The sequence below is a fragment of the Bombina bombina genome, chromosome 3 (assembly GCF_027579735.1).
Source record: "Bombina bombina isolate aBomBom1 chromosome 3, aBomBom1.pri, whole genome shotgun sequence".
NCBI lineage: Eukaryota > Metazoa > Chordata > Amphibia > Anura > Bombinatoridae > Bombina > Bombina bombina.
This window is the reverse complement of record NC_069501.1, coordinates 1,290,930,345-1,290,946,217: the sequence shown is the minus strand read 5'-3', so window position 1 is coordinate 1,290,946,217 and position 15,873 is coordinate 1,290,930,345. Positions and strand designations below refer to the sequence as shown.

At 40.3% G+C, this 15,873-nt stretch overlaps 1 protein-coding gene across 1 annotated transcript; it reads right to left on the bottom strand.

Annotated features, from left to right (window-relative positions):
• Positions 1-3,912: 3,912 nt before the first annotated feature.
• Positions 3,913-7,911, bottom strand: LOC128654751 (exostosin-like 3). The gene is given in 1 exon segment (XM_053708847.1): positions 3,913-7,911. A coding segment is annotated over 1 exon segment (2,760 nt). The 5' UTR covers positions 7,426-7,911; the 3' UTR covers positions 3,913-4,665.
• Positions 7,912-15,873: the final 7,962 nt, after the last annotated feature.

Genomic DNA, 15,873 nt, shown 5'->3' with positions numbered 1-15,873 from the left:
TAATAAGAATATCAATCAGGAGATTGTTGTTCCTTCTCTATGTCCTAATCCTTCTTCAAAGAAGGAACGTCTATTACACAATCTTGATGTGGTTCGTGCTTTAAAGTTTTATTTACAAGCTACGAAGGATTTTCGTCAAACATCTGCTTTGTTTGTTGTCTACTCTGGACAGAGGAGAGGCCAAAAGGCTTCGGCAACTTCTCTTTCTTTTTGGCTAAGAAGTATAATACGCTTAGCTTATGAGACTGCTGGCCAGCAGCCGCCTGAAAGAATTACAGCTCATTCTACTAGAGCAGTAGCTTCCACATGGGCTTTTAAACATGAGGCCTCCTGTTGAACAGATTTGTAAGGCGGCGACTTGGTCTTCGCTTCATACTTTTTTCTAAATTCTACAAATTCGATACTTTTGCTTCTTCGGAGGCTATTTTTGGGAGAAAGGTCTTACAGGCAGTGGTGTCTTCCGTTTAAGTTCCTGCCTTGTCCCTCCCTTCATCAGTGTCCTAAAGCTTTGGTATTGGTATCCCACAAGGGGAGGGGGGGGCGGCTTTTGTGTAAATAATAATTAAGGGTAACTTCTGAAAAAGTTATGTTCAAGGGGGGATATTAATATGTATGAAATATGGGATATAGGGGGCTTCTAGATGAGCCCCTCTCCTAGGGAGATGCCAGCTATAGGCGATGTGGGAAAAAGGAGTAGGGAAAGGGAGGATAGGGGCCCATCAGGAATAAAAAATTTGTTCTAATAATAAAAACAACATCATGGGGAGCACGACTATCTAGAATACGGCCGACCATGTATCCTTCATATGAAGTTATGGTATATATAAGATGGGAAATATAAATAGGAGTAGCATAACAATTGAAGAGTAATACAAACTTTCTCTGCAAGCTATAAGCTATGACTATGTATCAGGTAATCACCGCTACCACGTGGAGCTATCAGTTAGATTGTCACTGCACAATAGGCAAAATAAATGCTTGAGATCGCATTAAATAAAGTTGTAAAAATGCTGCATACCCCCTTATGATGAAGGGATTCTAGCGTTGAGTTGAAAAAACATAAATTAAATGTTCCATATGCTGAATTCTGAAAGATTTTGCAGGAGCTCAAGATGTAAGCGTCCTGTCTCTGCAGTAGTTGGCTCCGCCCCCCGAGTTTATTATTTTTAAAGTAGTGCCAGAGTGTGCTGCTTTGTTCTAGGGTGTAGCCGTAGTCCATATCAGTCTCTACAGGAGAGCTTTTGGTGGCTTTAGAGCAATGGGAACTTGTGGGACATAATTCTCACTGCGCCTCCCATAGATTGTATGCTGCCCTGTTTGTAAAAGTCTGAGGGAAGAGAATATACTCAGTACTTTTTTTGTTCCACAGGCCAATGTGAGGAAGAGGACCTCGCAAGCCAGGTGAGCTGCCTTACTGCCAGGCAGATTCTAAGGTAAGTGCTAAGTTTGATTTCTGGGGTTTGTACACAGAAATATTGGCACTTTATACTACACTAGGTAACATTACTCTTTAGAGTGGGGTTACTTTTACTGGCAATTACAGCAGGTGCTGGGGAAGAAGTGGCTCGTATGTTAGTTTTTTTTCAAACGCCATGTAACTGCCCCCAACGGTCTTACTTTTAGTGTATCAGCCGCCTGGGAGGTTTAACGCCGCTTTACAGCTTCCATCAGATGTTACAGCTCTGTAGCGCCATGTTTCAGCTCCCAACGGTTTTATTTTTCAGCATCAGCCGATAGGGAGGTTTAGTGCTATACTTCAGTTCCTAACAGCTTTAATTTCTTTCATGTAATTGGCAAGAGTCCATGAGCTAGTGACGTATGGGATATACATTCCTACCAGGAGGGGCAAAGTTTCCCAAACCTCAAAATGCCTATAAATACACCCCTCACCACACCCACAATTCAGTTTTACAAACTTTGCCTCCCATGGAGGTGGTGAAGTAAGTTTGTGCTAGATTTCTACGTTGATATGCGCTTCGCAGCAGGCTGGAGCCCGGTTTTCCTCTCAGAGTGCAGTGAATGTCAGAGGGATGTGAAGAGAGTATTGCCTATTTGAATGCCATGGTCTTCCTCTAGGGGATCTATTTCATAGGTTCTCTGTTATCGGTCGTAGAGATTTCTTCTCCTACCTCCCTTATCAGATCGACAATATACTCTTATATACCATTACCTCTACTGATTCTCGTTTCAGTACTGGTTTGGCTATCTACTATATGTAGATGAGTGTCCTGGGGTAAGTAAGTCTTATTTTTTTTATGACACTCTAAGCTATGGTTGGGCACTTTATATGTAAAGTTCTAAATATATGTGTTTAAACTTATATTCGCCTTGATTCAGGATAATCAGTATTCCTTCTTTCAGACTGCCAGTCTCATTTTTTTGGGAAAATGCATATGAATTATTTTTTTTCTTACCTTAAAAATTTTCAATTTGACTTTTTTTCAAAATTGCGGGCTGTTAGGCTCGCGGGTGCAGAAAATGCTTCTATTTATTGCGTCATTCTTGGTGCTAGACTTTTTTGGCGCAAAAATTTTGTCATTTGTCAACTATGACGCCGGAAGTTTTCACGTGATTGCGTCATTTTTGACGTATGTGTGTTGCGGACGTTTTTTTGGCGCCAAAAAATATGGGCGTCATTCTTGGCGCCAAAATTTGTCGGCGTTATTCTTGGCGCCAAAAATGTGGGCGTCCTACTTGGCGCCAGTTTTTTTCACATTATTTCAGTCTCACTTTTTAGTTGCTTCTGGTTTTCTAGAGGCTTGTTTCATTTTGCATTTTTTCCCATTCCTGAAACTGCCATTTAAGGAATTTGATAATTTTGCTTTATATGTTGTTTTTTCTATTACATATTGCAAGATGTCACTACCTGACCCTGGATCAGAATCTACTTCTGGAAAGACGCTGCCTGATGTCGGTTCTTCCAAAGCTAAGTGCATTTGTTGTAAACTTTTGGTAACTGTTCCTCCGGCTGTAGTTTGTGTTAGTTGTCATGATAAACTATCAAACGCAGATAGTATTTCCTTTAGTAATAATCCATTACCTGTTGTTGTTCCTTCAACATCTAATGTTCAGGATGTTCCTATTAATGTAAAAGAATTTGTTTCTAATTCTATTCGGAAGGCTCTGTCTGTTATTTCTCCTTCTAGTAAACGTAAGAGGTCTTTTAAAACTTTTCATATTTCAGATGAATTTTGAAATGACCGCCATCATTCTGACTTATCTATTTCTGATGAGGATCTATCTGGTTCAGAAGATTCTGCCTCAGATATTGACACTGATAAATCTTCATATTTGTTTAAAATAGAGTTTATTCGTTCTTTACTTAAAGAAGTGTTGATTGCTTTAGATATGGAGGAGTCTAGTCCTCTTGATATTAAAACTAATAAGCGTTTAAATTCAGTTTTTAAACCTCATGTAGTTATTCCAGAAGTTTTTCCAGTTCCTGATGCTATTTCAGAAGTAATTTCTAGGGAATGGAATAGTCTGGGTACTTCATTTACTCCTTCTCCAAGGTTTAAGAAATTGTACCCTTTGCCATCTGATAGATTAGAGTTTTGGGAGAAAATCCCCAAAGTTGATGGGGCTATCTCTACTCTTGCTAAACGTACTACTATTCCTACGGCAGATAGTACTTCGTTTAAAGATCCTTTAGATAGGAAGCTTGAATCCTTTCTAAGGAAGGCTTATTTATGTTCAGGTAATCTTCTTAGACCTGCTATTTCTTTGGCTGATGTTGCTGCAGCTTCCACTTTCTGGTTGGAGGCTTTAGTGCAACAAGTGTCAGACCATAATGCTTATAGCATTGTTAAACTCCTTCAACATGCTAATCACTTTATTTGTGATGCAATTTTCGATATCATTAGAATTGATGTCAGGTATATGTCTTTTTTTTTTTTTTCTTTTTTTTTAAAGTGGCAATTCTGTGCTTTATTATGTGTAGATCGAATTATGCCGCTGTTTTGGGATAATACAGAGGAAGTGGAGATAGTATGTGACGCCCAACAATTCTGGAAAGTTAAGCTCTGTAGTTTAGTTGGCAGTTTTGTGCGTTATATTTGGTGTGGAGAAAGTCACCAAAACATTTTCACGGAAAAGTTAAAACTAAAATAAAGTGAATGCTTGATTCCATCTTCTGTAGGAAAATTAAAAAAAAAGAAACTGAGTGTGCTGTCATCTTCTCAGCCATTACATATGGTCAGTAAAAATGAAAAAAGTACCTAGTGTCTTGATCAATGTTGTAGATACTAACAAATTCTACGTTTCTTGGGCGCAGAACAATCTTCAGTCCTTACACCACATGCACGTTTCTACAACTCACCAAATCAAATTTCTACATTTATCGAATAGGAGAAAATATAGAAAACAAGTAAAAGACTCACCACACAAATCTAAAATATTTGCATGGATATAAAAAGAAAATTACAGTAAAAACATACTAGTTTCCTTTGGCCAATATACAAAAAGGGATACCTTACCAAAGTCTCCCCTTTGTTTTCAGTGTACAATATCAGAAGGGTTTTCTAGTGTTATTTTTAATAGTCCACTGTGCTGAAAAAGCTATTTATATTAAGTAATCCTTTTAAGACTGAAGAGAACACTTTAGGCAACGTCTAGGCAGCAAGAGTTCAAATGCATTTTGAAAATGTCCTAATTTGCTGCCCAGAGCTAGATAAACTTGAAACATTTTGTCTTGTCATGTGGAAGTCTAGTCTTGAAAAGAACAGAATCCACTCGGAATTGGGTGTATAGAAGTGGCATGTATCCGTACACTTTAACAAAAAAGTTAATGCATTTGTGCCGCTCGTGGAAATGTGAATCATCGTGCGACAGGGCCTGTGGGCAGCCTGGACATCGGAAGGTCCAACGTGAAGTAACCTTAATGGGAGGCTTTCTAGTGATATGGGAAACAAGGAAGTTCATGGCAATGTCTTCACAGTTGATGTATTCATCCACCATGTCTCTGATCGCTTGTGGCATTACGTAGGAATACAGGTATGCGTAGTACTTGTGAAAAAAAGCAGCACCCGTCAGTACCATGGATAGTTCACAAGAATAATTAGAGTTGTAGAGCCAAGACTGATGAGGAATGTCCCAGGCATGGTACCGTCCAGGAAATCCTACAATCCTGTCTCTCGCCTCCTGCCAGACACGAAACCCAAACATGATTTCATCATGACGAAGATGAGCATCATCATCAATTGAAAGCACAGCTTCGGTTTCTATTTCATCCCATGGAAGGAAACGATTATTTAAGCTGTTTTTTTCTGTGCGTACAACCACTATGGGTACGCCAATGTCAGGCCACAGAAGGTCTTCAGATGGTAACTTTGGAGAATTCCAGACAACCACTACCTTGTTTAAGTAAGGGAGTCCATTTAATCTTTCCAAAGAGTTCATTAATACTTCTTCACGCTCATAGGTTAGCATAACCACTGTAAACTGCTCTCTAGGTACATTTCCACCAAGGGCAGCTTGAAACTCTTTTCCAGAACCACCAGCCCCACCACCAATTGGTCGAAATCCAGTTCCAGAACCTAAAAATTTAGCTTCAGATGGCAAGATAGGGTCAAAAGGTGTGTGAGGAAAAAGGTGAAAAGGACCCGGAGCTGTATTCCAGTTACGGTAGATATCTGTTGCAGTTAGTGTGAAATTACGTAAGTATTTAGGAGATGCATAAGGCGGCTCTGTTTCAACTGGACCCAAATCCAGATCTCCATTGTCTGCCATATTGGGATCAGTGCCTGCAGCTTTACCAGATCGATGAGGAATCTCCACTGCTGGTTCTTCTTTAATAGGAGCAGCTGGAATTTGGATCCGAGTCCTTACTGTTGCCATGATTGTATTAAAAACAGTATCAGATGTAGAAAAGTATGTCTCCCACAAGAAACGTCCTTGTCTCCTTATAGAAAGAAGATCATTGTCAGAAATGCTTCTTAATAAGAAATGTACTTCTGTGATACGTGGTTTTGGTATTATTAACACTGCCTCGTTCCATCGAATCATGTCATGATAGGGTAACTGAATTTGCTCACCCAGAACAACAGGAATGGCTCCAACTTCAAGAGCCTCAAAAAGCCTCATGGCACTGCCAGCAGACATAACAAGGTGAGAATCTCCTGGCGTAATAATTAGTGCAAAAGTAGATTGCTTCAGTAGCTCTAATCTGTCTTCCCTTTCCCCACAAAGAGCCCACTCGGTGGGCAGACTTGCCTTAGGCTGGTTCTTGCAGGTAAACTCAACCATGACAAGATCCAGTTTACTGTCCTGGACAGCTTTAAGAGTGGTAATGATGCGGTCATCATAGTCAGCAGGGGCATTTCCCTCAATTTCTTCCTCAAATGAACGTGCCTCCTGCAAACTAGAACGAAGAGATTCGATTTTCTCCCCTTGAAAGCTGAATAAGTATTTTCGCTTAACTGGCACCTGGGGTGGTATTTCCAGGAAGTTAGGTTCAGACATTGCATGAACCAATGGTGACGTAACAATATCAAAACCAGGTCGATACTGTAAATCGTAAAATGTGGACTGAGCAATCATGGCACGTCCTGTGCTGACATTATAAAGAAAGTTCTGCGCTTCAGATTTTCTAGACAAGTTAATAATAAGATGGTTGTGCCCATCAGTCCTCCAATATGGCAAAGAGTGCAAATGCTGCTCCAGTTCAGTAGGTTTTGGCATTACTGGCTCCTGCAATTCTCCAATTAAAACTACATATATACATGCAATATTTGCATTTTCAGTTACTTAAACATTAGTTCTGACACTTGCCTCTAAGGCTTGTTTAATTAAAGGATCTATGTAGTTACCAAAAGGGTATTTATCACTGTTATAGACAAATACAGGAAACCCAGATGTAAGTGGGCAACGTGAGTAGTCAAAACAATTATGTAGCCTGCAGTTCCTTTTGGACTTTGGCAATGGTATGTTAGCATCATCTTTCTCTGGCAACAGCCGAATTGGCAATGAAAGTTTTGGCTGATTTTGTGCCATCAATTCTTTATATGAATGTTCTGTTTGACTGATGACATTTTTAAGCTGAAGAAGGTCCTGTTTAGCATTCTCTATGCTTTTTTTACAGGCTTCTATCTTTAGGTTTAATTTTGCAATTTCACTGTTAAGCTCCTGGCGTTTTGCTTCTAGCTGTAGCAGCTCTTCACTTACAGATTCTCTGATACGACACAAATCCTGAACGTGCTTCACTTCACAAAGTTCATTGACTGTTCGAGGGCCAAATATTTTCTTACCTGCATCATCTGCATCATCTATGGTGGTAAGGTAATAGTGAGCAATCAGGGGGAAGAATACTAAGATGATGAACAGTGTGAAACTAAGCCAAGAAAGTCTGATTCTGCTTGACCAACGTAACATCCATGGTTGACCTCCATTCCCCAATCCCCCATTTCGCAACATGGTATACCCACTCATGAGTCTAAGAGTGCTCCCAACCAAGTCACGTTGGATCAGTAGCCATACCCAAAAGTTTTTGTATTTGCAATCTTTGAAAATTAATTTATGTAAAAATCAACCAATAAAATGGAAATTTCATTTTTCTTCTCTATAAGAAACACTAATGAAAGAAAACAGACTTAAAAAGAAAATCAAATATAAAGCACAAATATCCAATGCTTCCTTAGATCGGTTTTACCATGGGTTTAATAGATAGGTTAAGTTATGATGATTCAATCTAGAAGGTGGCAGCTTGAAATCCAGCTGGAATAGGTCAACATTTTCTTCTTTTGACATTATAAAGTGTGTGTTAAAAGGACTATATAATCAATATGCATGTTGTGAGATGAGGGGAAACGTAAACCAACACTTATGTGGCTATTATTTGACTCTTCAGCTACCCACTCTTTTCCAGACCGAGCTCACTCAGCCGCCGCTTCTGCTCTGTCTCCTCCACAGCTAGTACTGTCTCAGGTATATGTCTTTAGCTATTTTAGCCAGAAGAGCTTTATGGCTTAAGTCTTGGAATGCAGATATGACTTCTAAGTCAACTTTGCTTTCTCTTTCTTTCCAAGGTAATAAATTATTTGGTTCTCAGTTAGATTCAATAATTTCAACTGTTACTGGGGGGAAGGGAGCCTTTTTGCCTCAGGATAAAAAATCTAAAGGTAAATATAGGGCTGCTAATCGTTTTCGTTCCTTTCGTCAGAATAAGGAACAAAAGCCTGACCCTTCCCCTAAAGAAACAGTTTCCGTTTGGAAACCTTCTCCAGTCTGGAATAAATCCAAGCCTTTTAGAAAGTCAAAACCAGCTCCCAAATCTGCATGAAGGTGCGGCCCTCATTCCAACACAGCTGGTAGGGGGCAGGTTACGATTTTTCAAAGATGTTTGGATCAATTCGATTCAAAGTCTTTGGATTCAGAACATTGTTTCACAAGGGTACAGAATAGGTTTCAAGGTAAGACCGCCTGTGAGAAGATTCTTTCTCTCACGCATTCCAGTAAACCCAGTAAAGGCTCAAGCGTTTCTGAAATGTGTTTCAGACCTGGAGTCAGCTGGGGTAATTGTGCCAGTTCCAGTTCTGGAACAGGGCCTGGGGTTTTATTCGAATCTGTTGATTGTTCCAAAGAAAGATAATTCTTTCAGACCAGTTCTGGATCTAAAAATATTGAATCGTTATGTAAGGATACCAACATTCAAAATGGTGACTATAAGGACTATTCTGCCTTTTGTTCAGCAAGGGCATTATATGTCTACAATAGACTTACAGGATGCATATTTTCATATTCCAATTCATCCGGACCACTATCAGTTCCTGAGATTCTCTTTTCTAGACAAGCATTACCAGTTTGTTGCTCTTCCTTTTGGCCTAGCAACAGCTCCAAGGATCTTTTCAAAGGTTCTCGGTGCCCTTCTCTCTGTAATCAGAGAGCAGGGTATTGCGGTATTTCCTTATTTGGACAATATCTTGGTACTTGCTCAGTCTTTACATTCTGCAGAATCTCACATGAATCAACTTGTGTTGTTTCTTCAAAGACATGGTTGGAGGATCAATTTACCAAAGAGTTCCTTGATTCCTCAGACAAGGGTAACCTTTTTGGGTTTCCAAATAGATTCAGTGTCCATGACTTTGTCTCTAACAGAAAAGAGACGTCTGAAATTGGTTTCAGCTTGTCGAAACCTTCAGTCTCAATCATTCCCTTCGGTAGCTTTGTGCATGGAAATTCTAGGTCTCATGACTGCTGCATCGGACACGATCCCTTTTGCTCGTTTTCACATGAGACCTCTCCAGCTTTGTATGCTGAACCAATGGTGCAGGGATTATACAAAGATATCACAATTAATATCCTTAAATCCCAATGTTCGATCTTCTCTGACTTGGTGGTTGGATCACCATCGTTTAGTTCAAGGGGCCTCTTTTGTTCGTCCAACCTGGACTGTGATCTCAACAGATGCGAGTCTTTCAGGTTGGGGAGCTGTATGGGGATCTCTGACAGCGCAGGGGGTTTGGGAATCTCAGGAGGCGAGATTACCAATCAACATTTTGGAACTCTGTGCGATTTTCAGAGCTCTTCAGTTCTGGCCTCTTCTGAAGAGAGACTCGTTTGTTTTCAGACAGACAATGTCACAACCGTGGCGTATGTCAATCATCAAGGGGGGACTCACAGTCCTCAGGCTATGAAAGAAGTATCTCAGATACTTGTATGGGCGGAATCCAGCTCCTGTCTAATTTCTGCGGTTCACATCCCAGGTATAGACAATTGGGAAGCGGAATATCTCAGTCGCCAGACTGAATAAATACCTCTTCACCTAGAGGTATTTATTCAGATTGTTCAAATCTGGGGACTTCCAGAAATAGATCTGATGGCCTCTCATCTAAACAAGAAACTTCCCAGGTATCTGTCCAGATCCCGGGATCCTAAGGCGGAAGCGGTGGACGCGTTGTCACTTCCTTGGAATTATCAACCTGCTTATATCTTTCCGCCTCTAGTTCTTCTTCCAAAAGTGATTTCCAAAATCCTAATGGAGCGTTCGTTTGTACTGCTGGTTGCTCCAGCATGGCCAACAGGTTTTGGTATGCGGATCTCGTTCGGATGGCCAGTTGCCAACCTTGGACACTTCCGTTAAGGTCAGACCTATCTCAAGGCCCATTTTTCCATCAGGATCTCAAATCATTACATTTGAAGGTATGGAGATTGAACGCTTAATACTTAGTCATAGAGGTTTCTCTGACTCAGTGATTAATACTATGTTACAGGCTCGTAAATCTGTGTCTAGAAAGATCTATTACCGAGTCTGGAAGACTTACATTTCTTGGTGTTCTTCACATAAATTCTCTTGGCATTCTTTTAGAATTCCTAGAATTTTACAGTTTTTTCAGGATGGTTTGGAAAAAGGTTTGTCTGCAAGTTACTTGAAGGGACAAATCTCTGCTCTTTCTGTACTTTTTCACAGAAAGATTGCTAATCATCCTGACATTCATTGTTTTGTTCAGGCTTTGGTTCGTATTAAGCCTGTCATTAAGTCAATTTCTCCTCCTTGGAGTCTTAATTTGGTTCTGAGGGCTCCTCCGTTTGAACCTATGCATTCTCTGGATATTAAATTACTTTCTTGGAAAGTATTATTCCTTTTGGCCATCTCTTCTGCTAGAAGAGTTTCTGAGCTATCTTCTCTTTCTTGTGAATCTCCTTTTCTGATTTTTCATCAGGATAAGGCAGTGTTGCGGACTTCATTTAATTTTTTACCTAAAGTTGTGAATTCTAATAACATTAGTAGAGAAATTGTTCTCCCTTCTTTGTGTCCTAATCCTAAGAATACTCTGGAGAGATCTTTACATTCTTTGGATGTAGTTAGAGCTTTGAAATATTATGTTGAAGCTACTAAAGATTTCAGTAAGACTTCTAGTCTATTTGTTGTCTTTTCTGGTTCTAGGAAAGGTCAGAAGGCTTCTGCCATTTCTTTGGCTTCTTGGTTAAAGTCTTTGATTCATCATGCTTATGTGGAGTCGGGTAAATCCCCGCCTCAAAGGATTACGGCTCATTCTTCTAGGTCAGTTTCTACTTCCTGGGCTTTTAAGAATGAAGCTTCTGTTGATCAGATTTGCAAAGCAGCAACTTGGTCTTCTTTGCATACTTTTACTAAATTCTATCATTTTGACGTTTTTTCTTCTTCTGAAGCAGTTTAGGCAGCTGTTTCAGTTTGATTCTTCTGCTTATAATTTCAGTTTTTTTCATTATAAGATTAAAACTTTTTGATTTGGGTTGTGGATTATTTTTTCAGCGGAATTGGCTGTCTTTATTTTATCCCTCCCTCTCTAGTGACTCTTGCGTGGAAGTTCCACATCTTGGATTTCTGCTATCCCATACGTTACTAGCTCATGGACTCTTGCCAATTACATGAAAGAAAACATAATTTATGTAAGAACTTACCTGATAAATTCATTTCTTTCATATTGGCAAGAGTCCATGAGACCCACCCTTTTTGTGTTGTTTATGATTTTTTTGTATAAAGCACAATTATTCCATTTCCTTGTTTGATGCTTTCGCTCCTTTCTTATCACCCCACTTCTTGGTTATTCGTTGAACTGAATTGTGGGTGTGGTGAGGGGTGTATTTATAGGCAAGTTTGAGAAACTTTGCTCCTCCTGGTAGGAATGTATATCCTATACGTCACTAGCTCATGGACTCTTGCCAATATGAAAGAAATGAATTTATCAGGTAAGTTCTTACATAAATTATGTTTTTTACATCAGCCGACCCGAAGGTTTATTATGCTTCTACTGGAACATACAGCCTTTTATTTCAACGGCTTTATTTTCACAGTGCTATTTATCTGAGAAGGGTTTCTCTTTGTAGCGCATCATTTTTCTGCCCCTGTTGACTTTTATGTTTATTAACATTTTTGCTGCCCGGGAGTTTTATTCTATACACCCACGATGGGCGGAGCTATTCTAAGCGCCATTGTTGCGCGCCTGTGTACTATTCAGGTTAAAGTGGGATGAGGGGTATTCTCTGCTGCGTTATGTGTGCACGCGGCAGAGAGGATTCTCATTCTGTGCTAAGGACCGGACGCCTAATATTTAGTAGCCATCCGGGGGAAGATGGGAGTCTCGGCAAGACTTGGCTGAGGTGTGACGATGTTAGACAGATTTTTTGTAAAACAAAATAAAACTGTTCACTTTTGCATTTAAAGTCGCAGTATCAGTATATGTTTGTCCGTTAATCATATGGTGATACGCATGGTCCAAATGGCTGTATGAGGTGTTAATTCACATATCCTATTTCTATGTAATAAATGGGATAGCAGAGTTACACATTACTTTTATCATTTAAAGTTTTAAATAAACATTTGAAAAGTTCCGGACGCCTTCTCTGCTGTGCTATGTTATGCAACAGAGAGGTTTTTCACATGGTACCAAGAACTGCTTACAGTAGTCAGAAGGTCTAATATATGTGAGGCAATGTACATTAATTTTTCTATCTCATGCAGTGCCCTGCGGTTCCTTGCAATTTCCATCTGGAATTGCTGCACAAGACATTGCTTCTTTAATGTCATGGCAATGTCTATGAACAGCTATATTGGCATTCTAATTTAGCTTGCTTCTGCACACAGAAATAAAAAGGTTACTTTTAAAATTTAAAGAGACAGTAACGTTTTTTTATGTATCAATTTTTAATAAAAAATTTCACTTTTTTCTGAACTTACTCTTTCTAAGACGTTTGCTGTTTTAGGAGTCTGTGGACAATGGTCCAGCTATGCCACTATTTTCTCCTATAGTGTCCCACAAGATTTTTCTAGCTCACATGCAGTGTCCTGCGCTTCCTCTCACACTCCACCCGGAGTTACTCTGCATTTCATGCATTATGTTTTTTACCACGTGGTAGACAACATTACTAGCGGAATTATTTTCAATCATTTAGGGTGATTGATTCAGTAGTTGCTATTACGAATGGTTCTTCCCTGTTACCTGAAAGAGGAAGATACTTAGGGATTACCTGAGAGAGAATTCTCAGACTCGGATGAATAATGTCTGTATTTGATCCTGAGGTTGTTTTGCTCTGTTTTTTAGCTTGATCACCTCCATTTGTTACTTTAAGAGGTTTTAGCTACCCTGGGCGACCCCGACACTACCAGTGTTATCTATCCTAGTGCGTCCAGTAAGTTATTAGGAATGGAAGGAACCACATTCCCTATATTTAATTAGATTTTTTCCATAGCCGGCTTAGCTAAGGAGGCTGGGCAAACATTCACTAGGGTGGAAGGAGTAGTTTCCAGCTTAAGCTAAGAGAACTACGATACCCTTAGAGGATAGTTGGGTTCAAAGGTCCTATGGACAAGAATTAGAAGAGGGATGTACACCAGGGCTTACGATGGCAACCAGCTGTGTACTTTGCTACTGTCGCTAGTGCGACGGCATATTGGTCTGATGCGTTGTCTGATGCTACTAGTCAGAAACTCCCCTGGATAAAGATCCAGGATAGGATAAAAGCTTTCGAGTTGGCTAATTCCTTTATTTTGAATTCTTCCCTTCAAGTTATCAAACTGGGAATTCTCTGTTCCAGCTCACAGGGTCTTATGGTTAGAACCTTGTTCTACCGATATATGCTTTAAGTTTAAGCTTTTAGCTATTCATTACAAGGGGAAGACCTTGTTGGGATCTGGCTTGACGAAAGTAGTATCTTTTAGTATTTTTTTAGTATCTAGAGTTTTAAAGAATTTAAAAAAAAAAGTCAAATAGCCTGCTGTTGAATCAAACACAGCGTTAAGCACATGCCCTCGATCCGGAACCGGATCTTGTAGAGGGCAGAATTTCCGTCTTTGCTCAGGCTTGGGTTCGAGATGTTCAGGATCCCTGTGCAATAGAAAATAGTGTCCCAGGGACACAAATCAGAGTTCAAAGAGTTTTCCTCCCAGAGGCAGGTTTCTGTTTTCAAGATTATCTGCAGATCAGATAAAAGGAGAGGCGTTCTTACACTGCGTAGGAGACCTCTCAGACCTGGGAGTGATTGTTCCGGTTCCACTACGGGTACAGGGTCTGGTTTTTTTTGTCTCAATCGGTTTGTGATTCCAAAAAAAGAGGGAACCTTCAGACCACTTTTAGATCTCAAGAGTCTAAACAAATTCTTAGTGTACTGTCCTTCAAGATGGAAACTATTAGTTCCATTCTTCCCTTGATCCAAGAGGGTAAATTTATGACAACCATGGATTTAAAGGACTTGTACCTTTTTATGTGCTATTCTCAGGAATCGTCTCAAGATTTTAAGGTTTGCCTTTCTGGACAAATACTTCCAGTTCGTGGCTCTTCCTTTTGGTCTTGCCACAGCTCTTAGAGTTTTCACAAGGGCTCTGGGATCACTGTTGACAGTGCTTCAGTTTCGGGGCATTGCCATGGCGCTCTATCTGGACGACATCCTGGTCCAGGCGCCATCCTTACAGCAAGTAAGATGTCACATAGACATGGTGTTATCCTTCCTGTGATTTCACGGGTGGAAGGTTAATTTGGAAAAGAGTTCCTCAGTCCCATTCACAAGGGTACCTTTCTGAGGAACCATAATAGATTCCATATCAATGAAGATTTTTCTGACAGAATGTCAGGAAATCAGAGTATCGATACTTGTCTAGTCATTCATCCATTCCTCGGTTTTCAGTGGCTCAGTGCATGGAGGTATTTGGGCTGATGGTGGCGGCAATGGACATCATCCCGTTTGCTCAGTTTCATCTCAGATCTATGCATTTAAGCATGCTCTGGCAATGGATCAGAGATTATACAGATTTGTCTCCTCGAATACTACTGGAGCAGGAGACAAGGGATTATCTTCAATGGTGTTGTCTCTGGATCATCTATCCCAGGGAACCTGTTTTCGCAGACCATCTTGGGTGATTGTGATTACAGACGCCAGCCTTCTAGGGTGGGGAGCAGTCTGGGGCTCTCTAAGGGCTCAGGAGGTTTGGACTCAGCCAGAGTCTGTTCTTCATATAAACATTCTGGAACTGAGAGCGATCTACAATGTTCTTCTGGCCTGGTCTCAGTTAGCCTCGGTCCAGTTCCTTGGCGATGATAGAGGGGTCAAAAATATTTTAGTGGGCGGTGGCCCATTCTTGCTGTCTTTCGGCGATCCACATCCCAGGGGTGGAAAACTAGGAGACAGATTTTTTTGAGCAGGCAGACTTTTCATCTGGGGGAGTGGGAACTCCATCCGGAAGTGTTATCCAGTTTTTTTCCTCCGTTGGCTTTTCTTCCTCGGGTCATTGCTCAAATCAAGCAGGAGAGGGCATTGGTGATCCTCATAGCACCGGCGTAGCCTTGCAGGATTTGGTATACAAATCTGGTGGACATGTCATCTCTGCCACCTTGGAGACTTCTGTTGAGGAAGGACCTTCTAATCAAGGACCCCTCCTTCTCTCAGATCTGGTTTCTTTGAAACTGTCTGCTTGGAGATTGAACGCTTAATATTATCCAAGCGGGGTTTTTTTTTTTTTTCCGACTCGGTCATTGAAACCATGATTCAGACTCGTAAGCCTGTCACTAGAAAAATGTATCATAAATATCTCTATTGGTGTGAATCAATGGACTACTCATGGAGTAGAGTTGGGATTCCTAGAATTTTATTTTTTCTCCAAGAGGGTTTGGAGAAAGGTTTATCGTCAAGTTCCCTAAAGGGTCAAATTTGTCTTAGTCTATTTTGTTACACTAACATCTGGCAGATGTGCCAGATGTACAATCATGTTGTCAGGCCTTGGGCTGGATCAGGCCTGTGTTCATACCAATTACTCCTCCAGGGAGTCTGAATTGAGTTCTCGAAATTATAGTTTGTTTCCTTATCTTTCCATTCAGATAAGGTAGTTTTTACATACTAAATTAGGATTTTTCCTAAGGATGTTCGGATCGGAACATTATTCAGGAGATTGTTGTTCCTTCCTTGTGT